Source organism: Eubalaena glacialis, chromosome 16 (assembly GCF_028564815.1).
Source record: "Eubalaena glacialis isolate mEubGla1 chromosome 16, mEubGla1.1.hap2.+ XY, whole genome shotgun sequence".
In the NCBI taxonomy this organism is placed as follows: Eukaryota; Metazoa; Chordata; class Mammalia; order Artiodactyla; family Balaenidae; genus Eubalaena; species Eubalaena glacialis.
The window spans coordinates 47,567-60,516 of record NC_083731.1 but is presented as its reverse complement, the minus strand read 5'-3'; the positions used below and the strand labels follow the sequence as shown (position 1 = coordinate 60,516).

Below are 12,950 nucleotides of genomic sequence, written 5' to 3'. Positions count from 1 at the left end.
CATCAGCCCCTTCTGCCCCTACCTCCCACCCTCGGGATATAATAAACCATTTTCTCCGACAACCACATTTTCCTTTTCTTTGTCACAATAAGAGCTTTTGATCAGCAGAACTAGGCTTTCAATACCGAGTTGATTGGAGACAGAAAAGGAAACTGTGGATCTAGTGTGTGCAACTTCATCATACTTTGTTCCTATAGGATTCCTTTAGACTTTATTTGAAATAATGAAAACTGCTCCTGGCCTCCTTTCTGGGGTTTTAGAGAACTGAGTTTTGGAACTGCTTTTTTGAGTCTTTCAGCCCATTTAAAATAACACATTTCAATTGTGTTCATAGGTAGTGAGTGGTTCAGGGATAAAGGACTGGATTGAGTTAAACCTGGATTTACTCCGAGCGGCTGCCAGCGATTCCCTTAATCTCTTAATTAATGCCTCGATTACTCTATTCTCCAGTTTCTATGTTTGTTGGTACTTAAAGTTCTGGGAAGAAAGGTGCTACGAATGAAAAACATAGCCAACACGAATAAGTTGAAAATATGAAAAAACGTGGCATTTAAAAATTAACCTCTGTATGAATTATTCTAACCAAAAGTGTTTCTGCCTGAATGTTTGTAAAAGAAAAACATGGCTGCTGTCCCATTGAGCGCCTCAAAAAGTTGAGCGAAAATTATATTGGAAAACATTAAGGCCCTGTTTTGAGTGCCGTGAGTCCGAGCTACTCCAGTTCTTGACACCTAAGTCCTAAGGACCGTCGAAGTGAGCCGCCTTTCTCTGCGGCCAATTTCTTCTCTCAACTCTGGGGCATTTATTCTACTCCGTAGAGGAAAGCCATGTACTGATTTGTGCTGTTTTGTCAATCGCTTGCGTTTTCTTGAATGTAATTGCTACTCTCTGATGAAACGTTCAGATTTCCTTGGAAAAGAATAAATAGCTGTGAACATTTTATTAAGCACGTGTATGTCATTCTCTGGGATGTTTAGCCAAACGGCCAGCCCTTCTCGGTGGGAAAGAGATCCAGCCCTGCACAGCCCAATTCAAGGCTCCCGCTTGAGCCAACTCCTCAGGTCCCGAATTTCCCGCTGACCCGCTCCTGGGCGAGGCCGCCAAGCCCCCGTCCACCCCCAGACCCTTGTAAGTCGGGCTGCACGGAGACCGGGGCATCGGCCCCGAGCTGACCGCCGCTCTCGGGGCCGCCCCCGCAGGGCCAGGGCCCGCCCTCGGCAGCCCAGTTCCAGGTCCTGGCCCCGCACACGCCGCCCGCCGCCCCCACGTCCAGGAGCCGAACGTCCCTCCCCACGCGCGTCCCCGGGCCCCGGACGGGCGCGGCAACGGAAGTCGGGGGACGGGAAGGGGATGCGGACGTGCAGCCTCTGAACAGTGGGGACTGGGCGGGGCGGCCCAGTCCTCGCGAGATTTCGGCCCTGACGAGAGGCCGCGGCGGCTCGGCGGCGGTTGTGGGATGCGCTCGGAGAAGGAGGGAGAGGGGGGCCCAGGGGTGGCCGTTACTACGCGGGGTCTGAGCGGGAAGGAGAAGCCGTCGCCCACAGAAAGCCACTTCCGCCGGGAGTCTCAGCGGCGGGAGCCTGAAGCGCCGGTAGCCTCCTCCTCCGGCTGTGGGGGCGGTGCAGTCAAACCTCGCGAGGAAAAGAGGACGGTCCTCAGCAAGGTGGGGGCGGGGCGGTGTGAGGGGCGGGGCGATGTGAGGGGCGGGGCCGAAGGAGCGGTAACCCTGCGCTCCGGGGCGGAGCCGCGGGCGCTTCAGCACCGCGGACAGCGGCCGGGCTGCGCTGCCCCAGCGGCGTCTGGGCTGCTAGGGCGCCCTTGACGGGATCTTTTCTGGCTTTGGAGGAAGAAAAGTCACTTCAGCCTGTGGGTGTTTCCCGTCGAGGCTGGGACGCTGGGCTTACCAGTGCCGGGCAGTAGCCTTCCACGTTGCCGAGGGTCCGGTCCGGTCCAGGGGAGACGGCGCAGCCGGGAGAGCAGAGCCCGTGGCGCTGGAGTGGACGCGGGTGGACCCTGCGGGCGGGAGGCGGAAGGTGTCTACCCCGTGCTTTGCTGCTGTGGATGTTGCCCTGCATATACCTTACCTCCTGGTAGGGAGCGTGGAGGCGGGCACATACCAACAGTTATCTGGTTTTAATGAAAAGATTTCATGAAAAACGGCTACTATGCCCAGCCTTTTCTGACCTCACCGATCCCTTTTACATTATTCAGCCCTCGTTATTCTTTTGACAGCCATGTTCTCCATGCATATGTTCCTTAATCTTTACTAAAATGCGTGTTTCTGCTGGACTCCTGGGTTAGATTTTACTCTGAGCATAAACACAGGTGACCAAGCTTTCAGGTAAGCTTAATACAGTGCTAGTGAAAGGAAACCCAGCCAGCGTTTCTCCCCAGGTGGTCATCCGGCGGCTTCCTCCCAGCCTCACCAAGGAGCAGCTGGAAGAGCAGCTTCACCCCCTGCCCGCACATGACTACTTCGGGCTCTTTACTGCTGATCTCAGGTGAGAAGATTTTACCAACGTTCCGAGGCTGAGAGGGAGTTCCCTGGTTGCCTAATGGTTAGGACTCGGAGCCCGGGTTCAAACCCCTGGTCGGGGAACTAAGATCCCACCAGCTGTGCGGCATGGCCAAAAAAAAAAAGGCGAGAGGTTTTGTCAGTTGATGGTAAAGTAATATAGATAATAGAAGCCATCTCTGTTTCCATCTTCTTTCCCACATATACGCGGAAATCAGTGCAGGCCTTTATTTCTGCAAGTTATTTCTAAGTAGGCAGATAATTAAATTTCCCTAAAACAGATTTGAAGATCTCCATAGCACCACCATAGCCTAAAAAGAAAAGCAGTCTAACAACGTATTACTTAATTTTTTTATTTTGGATATCAGTAAACCTTATTTCATATAACCTTTTAAAGTAAATTGTATTAAGATATAAGAAAGAAAAGTGAATAAATAATAGCTGTATAACCCTAATGAATTTTTACAAGTGAACACACCCACGTAACTAAGACCAGATAAAGAAGCAGAATATTCCAGACCCCAGAAGCCCCTAGTGTTCCCTTCTATCACTGACATCCCCACCCTCATCCCACCCCCGCTAAGTTATATCTTTTTCGGTTCCCTTTTACAGCTTGGTAGGAAGATGTTTCGGACAATAATTTAGCACTTCAAAATATTCTTTTTATTAAAAAAGAGCAGACCTCAAGTTAGCCCAACAGATGACAGTTCAGCTAGAATTTGGTGGTTTTCACTATGTGATTTCTTATTATCTTTATTATTCTTTTTCTCTTTCATATCATGAGTTCTCATTTATGGTAGCCATTATAAACTTTCCTTTTGAATAAATACATTTAAGTAAAAAATGTCAGTTCAGTCAAAGAAAAATATCACAGGTAAATGTAGTTTTGGTTAAAAAAAACCCAACATAAACATGATCTTTTGAAATGACTAAAGTTTAAGAAAACTAGTACAGTTACAGGATGTCAGGCACTGGACTCAGAGTGACTCCGATTGGAATCCCAGTCCCACCATTTTACTAACTCCTCCCTCTGTGAACACCTAATTTCTCTGAGCCTCAGTGTTCTCATCTGTGAAATGGGGTTGAAAGTTCCCACCTATGAAGGACATGGGTAGCTGTGAGCTAGAGGGGAAAGACTTAGTTCTTCTGTAGATCCTATGCCATGTGCTACAATAAATACCCTTTTAAGATACCTAAATGTGTTCCCTAAATCAGTAAAGGAGCTCTTTTACAATACAACATTTCCTTCTCTGAATGAATTGTGATTAGGTTGTATTGCAGTCATGATGCATGATTAGGAATGATCTTTGAATAACCTTGCCTTTGATTTTCTACCTCTGAGGACCAGTATTTTAACCCTGGCTCTGTGCAGTAGAAAAACCAACCTAAATTGTCTCTCCCAAATTGTTAAAAAGATCTCGGTTAATATTTTGTTTGTTTTTGGTTTATTTGCTAAAGAATATCCAGATTGTTGTAATTAACTGAGAAATGGTTCTTTGGCATAAAGGTTTTATCTGAAGTAGTTTGTTGTATCCAGAAAAAAAAAAAAAAAAAAAGACAATATTAAAAGAAGTCTTAAGTTTTTTTACTATTTTCATTGTTATTTCTTCTTTCAGTCTTTATCCTCATCTCTATTCAAGAGCATACATTAATTTTAGAAATCCTGATGACATCCTGCTTTTTAGAGATCGTTTTGATGGATATATCTTCATTGACAGTAAAGGTTGGGTCATTGGCTTTTTAAACTCTTTATTATAATTTCTAAGTACATTAATTAAGTTTTGCTGGATGTTTGTGAATTTTAATTAAGAGTCCTTAGATGCTAATCTAAAATAAATTCATAAATTTTGAGTATGTTATTGTGATTATGGGCTTATGTTAAAAATTAAAATTACATATAAACCAAAGAATTATAGCAATTTTGTGTAGTAGTGACAACCTATTTAGGTATTATCATCAGAGAGCGAAGTTTTTCACATAAATGAGTTTTCTGGATAAGTGAACTTTACTCTTTTACGTTCCCAAACTAAATTATTTTATTCTGGTACTATGTACTAGGCATCATGGATGCAGCATTGAAAATGAAGCAGACATTGTCCCGGTCTGTCTGAAGCCCTGCTCTCCTCCTGGTTCTTGACTTTATTCTGAGTAGTTGAGAATAAAATAAATACTCAGAAGTGTCTTCCAGATACATGAGAGTTAAAGTATCATAGTCCTCTGGCAAATGTGAAAGCGATCACTCAGCGGGTTTGGTAGCAGGGTAGAAGTGTTCCGTCTCTCGGTGAGGCAGATGCTCTCCGCGAGCGTTTCTGTGTGTCTGTTCCCCGCCACCCCTACATAACAACAGAGTCAGCGTCAAGTGACTTTCATTCTAGATTTTTCTATTTGAAGCAAATCTTATCTGTATATCATGAACACCCTTTGAAACCCTCTCTTTTAGCTGAGTGTCTCTTGTAAACAGTCATTTCCTTGAACTCATATACCAGATTGATAATTGAATTAACCTTTTAAAATTAAAAAATGTAAGATGTGACTAGGACACCTATTGAAAGGTATTCCAAAATAAACTCTTTGGTGGGAGAGCGATAAGGTTTATTGAGGTAGAAATTACATATGGTAAAAAAAACCACTTTAAGGTATACAGTTTAATGAATTTTGAATGTATTTAGTCATGTAACCACAACTACAATATGAGGAATTGTGTTATTTAGTAAATAAGTGCTCATCCTTTGTTTAAATCTGGAGTTTGATGTGCTAAGATTACTGTTACTTGAAAGTATAATTAAATTATATTTTAAACAGTAATATTGTCAATGCTATGCTCAGTGCTTAAGTAAGCTAGACTATTGTTTTAAAATGAATACAGTAGAATTTCAGAATGGCTTTTGTAATTTGTTTCCTGTTAAAGGCCTAGAATATCCTGCAGTGGTAGAATTTGCTCCATTCCAGAAGACAGCCAAAAAGAAGCTAAAGAAAAAGGACACCCAAGCCGGAAGCATTGAAGATGGTGAGTCCTTTTTCAAATGCTGGATTGTGAAACTGCATTAAACACATTGGTCAAATTAAACACATTGGTCAAATATAATTTCTCTCCCTATATGGGGAAGAATATATTTATTTTCTTTCTATCTTAATTTATAGATCCAGAATATAAGAAGTTTTTAGAAACTTACTGTGTGGAGGAGGAGAAAACTAGTGCCAATCCTGAAACTCTTCTGGGAGACATAGAGGCAAAGACAAGAGAACTTATTGGTCTGTTTTGCTCATTTTTTTCCTCTTTACTTTATTGAGATATGTATTTATAGAGTATATATTTGGTTTTCCTTTTTCATGATTATTATAGAAAATTGACACATGTGACAGGCTTGGCAGAAATACAGAGTATTTCCCAGTTTTGACAAAAGGAAAAGGGTGGCAGGATGGTAACTTGGGAAAATATTTCTGAGCATCTGTTGATGGAGGGAGAGCACCTGAGTTTTCAGTTACAGTCATTTTGTTTCAAAGTTATGACGCTTCTGAATGAGCTGTAGAGAAGACATTTGAGTGCTGTGTGCCGGGCTGCCTCAGGTAAGCTTATGTCTCAAAGTTGAAGTCAGTCATCTTTGCAAAGAGCAGGAGATGCTTTGCTTAAGTATGAGGTCATCTTGCTGTTGTTCAAAAAACTATCAAGACCCCTGAGCGAGTGAGGCAGATGAGTGGGTAAGCCCAGCCAGAGCACAGAATCTGGTTTGAATCAGGCCTTCAACCCTCTACCCCCGAGTGGAATATTTTGGAAATGGCTCTCTCCTAGTAGCATTCCCCCAGAACTCAAGAGTAGACTTGAAACTCCTTTCTCTATCAGGCAACCTGCTTGTCTCTCCCAAACATGCTTGTAGCGTCTCCCTTCCTGCCTCTGCTGGGCTGGGGCCTCACCTTGCAGCCCAGCGCTCCTCCCACCTGTTCCGCCCTCCCTTCCCCATGCCTACCTCCTGCTCACCCACTAAGACTTACAGGACAGAATGGTTACACTGTTTATAATGTACCTTCTTATTTGTCTGTCTCCCTCTGCATTAACTCTCCTCTCACTTTGTCTCTCCACCCCGCCAAGAGAAATGTATTTTTGTCTTTGTAGTCTTAGCATGTAACACATTGCTTGAACAAGTTTAGGTATTTGGTAAATATGTGTTGGGTAAATTAATAAAAAAGGTTAACATTATTGAAGCATTCTTCATTAGTCTAATAATGAAGTTTTATATTTTATAAGAGGTGATTTAATGTGTGGCTCAAAGGATCTTTATTCACTAAAGAATTTATGGAGATGTGCTTAGCACATGTTGACTGGGTACCGACTCTGAGCCTGGGCACGGGGACAGCACCGGAACAGGATACACAGGCTTCTGCCCTCATGCAGCTGCCCTCCTACTGGGGTGACTGTAGCAAACACATGCAGAAATGCTCAAGCCAGAGCATTTCCACTTGTGTTAAGTGCCACAGACGTAATGGAATAGAAGAATGGGATAGAGAGAGAGGCCCCTCTGAGACTGTATCTGAGCCGAGACCAGCTGGGCCAAGAGACAGAAGAAGAGGGAACTCCAAACACAAGGGCTGGAGGCTGGAGCTCTGGGCCTGCAGGAGCGGGGCGCACACCTGTGTGGTTGGCACATGGTGGGCAAGGAGCAGAGTAGCTGGAGAGGTGGGACCACAGCATGATGGGCTGGATTTTATTTGAGGGACAGCTGGGGACTGAGGGAGTGATGTGGTCTGATTGATTTTTTTCCCCGTCACTCTGGTTGCTCCATAAGATGGAGAAGCTGGGCTCTGGTTAGGAGGCTCTTGCTGTCGTCAGGGAAGGCTGCTTGAACGAGGGCGGCTGAGTCAGCATGTGTTCTGGAGGTTGAACTGACCAGACTGGCTGAGGATTGGGTGGGAGGGTAAGAAAGCAGAAAGGATCAAGCCCTCCAGGAGCCTGACTTGAGCAGGTCAGTGGGTTATGGCACCCGGACTGACATGGGGAAGAAACAGTATTGAGGGCAAATCGCGATTTCACTGTAGAACGTGGTAAATTTAAGAAGAGTTACACGAAGCAGCAAATTAGAAATTATTTACAGAACTCACCCTCCTCATCCTGTTTCTTTCCTGCTGCTTCTTAAATGCCCTTGTACAGGGCCGCTGCAGGGAAGTAGCAAGATCTTTCACTTCTGGGCAGTTGTTAGATATCCACTTGCTGATCACACACACATTTCCCCCCGCCCCCCAGAGTCCAGCCACCCTCCTGCAGAGGAGGGACGGGCCTGTCCTCTCCTGTTCCCAGCGCCTCGCCCAGTGCTCGGTGCACAGTAGGTGCTCCGTAATTATTTACTGAATGAATAAATGTGACTTAGAATCCACTAGCCCAGGACGAGGCTATGGAACTTTGTGATTCCTCTTTCTGCCTATTGAAATCTAGTCTTAATCGGGCAATTCATGGCAAACGCCTTTTTCTTTTCTTAGATTTTGACCTTTAGTGGATTCTTAGGGCTGAGCGGTGTGGGTTAAATGCAAATGTTAGTTCACTCTGAAGTTGCAGGTTAGTGCAGGCATATCAGGGTCTTTAGAACAGACAGACCTGGGCTCAGGTCCCAGCTCTGAGACTTAGCAACCGTGGGACCGGCTTCCTCATAGGTGGTTGTCGCCAAGCCTAGTAAGCGAGAACGGTTCTACTGTTGGTTAAATCAGTGTTGTACTGCGTGGTTGTGCATCTTCTGTTTAGTAAATGATACACTTTCATGGTTTGTAAAGCACTTTCTTATACAGGGTCCCATTTACCCACCACATCAGTCCTTTGGGGGAGCAAGGCAGGTGTTTGTAAGAAAGGAGGGAAGGCAGGTGGGGCCTCAGCATCAGCTCCCCAGCCCCACCCAGGTAGGTCTCAGCTCTGCCCTAGTTGACAAGCCCAGAACCACCACAGTGCAGGGCAGAGTCCTCACTCCTCTCCAGCCCCGCCCTGGCCCCATGGGTACCAACATCTGTGGGTGCTTAAGTCCCCTCTATAAAATGGCGTTATATTTGCATGCAGCTTATGCACATCCTGCTGTATACTGTAAGTCATGTCCAGATTACTTGTAATACCTGGTACACTGTGAATGCTATGGAAGTAGTTGCCACTGAGTTGCAAAGTCAAAGTTTTGCTTTTTAGAACTTTCTGGAATTTTTTTTCCCATATATTTTTGATCCACAGTTGGTTGAATCTGCGGATGTGGAACCAGTGGATACGGAGGGCCGTCTGTATATAAATATGTTATAAGGTTTGGGAAGTTTAATGTATTGTTTTCATTTTGCTTTTTTGCTTTATACCATTTTTGTGAGTAATGTATGGGACTCGCTTAAGAATCAGGAATTAAATGCCTAGTGTGTATTAAGACTGTCAGTACCTCCAAATTACTTGACTTTTTAGTGATAGAGTAGGAGCTCCCCCAAATACAGTGTAGGCTCATGTAAGTTTTAAAATGATATAATCTTCCCTTAATTATTTTAAAGATTAAATTGAAAGCAAGTATTTAAAGAAATCTTATTTTAGAGTTAAATACTACATTGCAATTTTTGTATTTTAGCTAGAAGAACCACACCTCTTTTGGAATATATTAAAAATAGAAAATTAGAAAAGCAGGTAGGTCTGGCCTTTTACCCAATGAATAGCCTTCTTGTTCCCATCATGTCCGTGCAGACAATTTATACACATACTTTCCACATCTTTAGAGAATTCGAGAAGAAAAGCGAGAAGAACGGAGGAGGAGGGAGTTGGAAAGGAAACGCTTACGGGAAGAAGAGATAAGAAGGAGAAGGGAAGAGGAGAAATGTAAGAGGAAAGCAGCAGAAAAACAGAAGAAAACTGCTGAGAAAGAAGTAAGGATGAAGGTAATTTTGAGGAGACATTTTATTTCTTTTTTCCAAAAATAGTTCAACCTTTTAGGTATTTTAGCTCTTCAGAACTTTCAGACCATTTTCATTAGTGTAGTCTTTCACTGTTATTGTTCTTTTTCTCTGTTCTATGACAGTAGTTCTCAGATGGTGTTCCCTGAGCCCCAGGGGTTTCTTGAGCATGCTGTGTTTGGGCTACCACATGGGTGGAAGAGTGGGTGAGGACCAGGTTCCTGGGTGTGACAGAAGCACTTCACCCAGAGGAGCCCACGTTTAAATGTCATAGGCTGGGCTTCTGCTTATATTTGCCTTTCAAGAAAGATTTCCTGACTAAAAAACTGCACATTTGGAACCCACTGGCTTTGTGTCTACTGGCCTTTCTTTATGCCGACTGACTCATAGAACTGGGTTGTATCATTTCTTTTGTGGTAGCAGCAATGGTTTCTACATCCCTTGCCCAATTTTTCCTTTGACTGATGCATTCATTTCGGAGGGTGGTTTAATTCGCATAGAGGGAATTATTCTCTACGTAAAATTTGTTGCCCAAATTGGGGTCAGCCCCTACCTTCTTAGTATTGTGCTCAGATGACTTCAAGCCTAGATTTGAACCTCATGTGACTCTTACCTCTTCCACAAAGGGGTTAAGGTGCCTTTTAGGGATTCACTAAAATTGTATAATATAAAGGAAAAAAATGAAAGGTCAGAACTTGAGGGAACAGAGGTAGAAAGGAAAGGATAGGGAAGAGATCACAGTTGCCATAGTTGAGCCATAGATTAGTTTCTGATATGCTCGGCAGTCAAAAACAGAAAAGTTGATCAGAAACGTAGTTTTCATTATCCATGAGGAGAAAACATGCCATTTCTTCAAGGAAAGCAAAGCTTTTTCTAGGCCTTTGCTTCTAAAACAATGTCTCCCATAGGTGGTCATATGGGGTTCACTAGCAATGGAGGGAATTTCTTAACCATATTCCTATGAAACACACAGCCGTTTATATTGATCAGGACTGACTAGGTTATGCTGCAGTAAAAATAGTCTCAAGATCTCATTGGTTTCATGCAGCTCAAGTTCTCCTCTTGTTCACATTACGTGTCCATTGTGCATTGCTCATCATAGCCAGTCAGTGAGCCAAGCTGATGAGGCTCCATCTTGCACTTGCTTCCACAATCGTTATGAAGGGGAAGGGGGTGTGTAACACAGCAGATTGCACACTGGTTCTTAAACCTTCGACACGGAAGTGACAGGTTCCATCTGCCCACATTTCACTGGCCAAAACACGGTGCACGTCTCCACCTAATCTCAAGCTGAGGGACATTGCAAGTGCTAGGAGGAAAACCTGAAATATCTGATGAACAGCACTAATGAATAACATAATCTCTGAAGACTGTTTCTTGAAATGTCTCTTTTTAAGTTTAAGGATTTGCTGAAAAACTCAACCTGATGGAAGGTGTGGGCCAGGTCACGTTGCTGCAGCACATTTACTGCAAAGATAAAACCTCAATGGGCAAGATGAGTAGGTAGCCGTTTGACCCGCAAGAAATCAGCCAGAGTGGTTTCCTTCATTTTGGCTTTGATGACAATTGTTACAGATCTATGTAGTTTTAAAATCTCATAATCTGATAATAACATTGATGAAATTGAGGAACCCAGTCAAGATTATTAAATGAAGATCGTCCATCCCACCTCTGCCAGGACATGGACCTAATAATGGGCATAGCCAGGGTGTCCCTCTGGAAATAACTCTGAGAGTGTCTTCTGTTTGTGCATGTGGTTTAAGTATGAACACAATTCTTCATAACAAAAGTGTAGCAGATATACTTCCTATAACAATCATACGTAGTCTCAACAGTATAAATTAACAGCCCTTGAAGGATAATAAAATGAAACCTTAATATTACGGGAAGGCCTTTGTCATCTTAGAAAGTCAGCTCTGTCATGACCAGGGGCGAAGTAGGTATACATCTACAGGTATGCAAATATTGTCTAACCTTTCCCTTTCCCTTTCTCAGCAAAGAATAATAGCAACTAATGCTTTATATTCTGAAAAGCATTTTTGTCAACAGCTTTGAGAGTTTTTCAGGAAGAATCATTAAAACGTGTAGCCTACAATTTTGACTATAATTTTAAGTAAGACTTACAGTATTTGGAATATAGCATTTTATTTTTACATGTTTGAATATGGAATTAGAATCCGAAATAAACCAAAGAAATAAAAACAAATTATGTCAGTAAAAGTAACTGTAAGACTCTTCATATAGTAAAAAAGAAACCAAAACATAGGCACAGCAAGAGAAAGGCTTAGTCTTATTGAATCTGGTAAAACAGAATCCTGGTGGCAGATTAGACCCCAGTGACATGAGACGCCTACAGCTCTGTCCTTCGAGTGTCTGGTGTTCTGACCTGACAGTACATATTTGACTCCAAGCGTAGCCTTTAATGAGCGTCTGTGCTCAATTTGGGGATCTCTGACCTAAGATTCATCTAGAGAATTCAAATTAAAAAAAAAAAAAAAAGAAAACCTAAAAAATAAAATCTGTAAAGAAAGCCCGAAAGAATTTGTATTAATACCCTAAAAGTAAAGAGGCAGAGAGAGGTCCTCTTGGCTGTTTTAAACAGTAAAGAAGAATATGATTCAAGGAGAGCCACCCAATGGTTTATTTTCCTCTGAGACTTAAAAACTAAGCAGTGAGCTCAAGTTGAAGTAGGAAGCCAGGTTACCAAAGTCACAAGTAAAATTCCTGAATACTGTATATAAATTGTAGGCTATAAATACTGTTATCTGAAAGAGTTGTGTGATCTTTTCCACGAAGCTCTTTAAAAACAGATGTGTGATTTCTGTGCATTAATTTTGTATCCTGCTACTTTACCAAATTCATTGATTAGCTCTAGTAGTTTTCTGGTAGCATCTTTAGGATTCTCTATGTATAGTATGGATTCCTTTTATTTCTTTTTCTTCTCTGATTGCTGTGGCTAAAACTTCCAAAACTATGTTGAATAATAGTGGTGAGAGTGGGCAACCTTGTCTTGTTCCTGATTTTAGTGGAAATGGTTTCAGTTTTTCACCATTGAGGACCATGTTGGCTGTGGGTTTGTCATATATGGCCTTTATTATGTTGAGGAAAGTTCCCTCTGTGCCTACTTTCTGCAGGGCTTTTATCATAAATGGGTGTTGAATTTTGTCGAAAGTTTTCTCTGCATCTATTGAGATGATCATGTGGTTTTTCTCCTTCAATTTGTTAATGTGTATCACATTGATTGATTTGCGTATATTGAAGAATCCTTGCATTCCTGGAATAAACCCCGCTTGATCATGGTGTATGATCCTTTTAATGTGCTGTTGGATTCTGTTTGCTAGTATTTTGTTGAGGATTTTTGCATCTATGTTCATCAGTGATATTGGCCTGTAGTTTTCTTTCTTTGTGACATCTTTGTCTGGTTTTGGTATCAGGGTGATGGTGGCCTCGTAGAATGAGTTTGGGAGTGTTCCTCCCTCTGCTATATTTTGGAAGAGTTTGAGAAGGATAGGTGTTAGCTCTTCTCTAAATGTTTGATAGAATTCGC

The 12,950-nt window shown here is 42.7% G+C and overlaps 1 protein-coding gene across 6 annotated transcripts in view; it reads left to right on the top strand.

The window, feature by feature from the left end:
- Positions 1–1,446: 1,446 nt before the first annotated feature.
- UPF3A (UPF3A regulator of nonsense mediated mRNA decay) overlaps positions 1,447–12,950 on the top strand; it is a 28,900-nt gene continuing 17,396 nt past the window's right edge. For 4 of the 6 annotated variants that reach the window (XM_061170817.1, XM_061170816.1, XM_061170820.1 and 1 more), the window contains exons 1-7: positions 1,447–1,663; positions 2,395–2,501; positions 4,132–4,238; positions 5,424–5,522; positions 5,657–5,767; positions 9,085–9,140; positions 9,230–9,388. In XM_061170817.1, coding sequence (XP_061026800.1) covers positions 1,457–1,663; positions 2,395–2,501; positions 4,132–4,238; positions 5,424–5,522; positions 5,657–5,767; positions 9,085–9,140; positions 9,230–9,388 — 846 coding nt within the window. In that variant the 5' untranslated portion in view covers positions 1,447–1,456. Of the gene's footprint in view, positions 1,664–2,394; positions 2,502–4,131; positions 4,239–5,423; positions 5,523–5,656; positions 5,768–8,711; positions 8,779–9,084; positions 9,141–9,229; positions 9,389–12,950 lie in introns of those variants that run through there. The other 2 variants (XM_061170818.1, XM_061170821.1) reach the window with 2 other exon arrangements.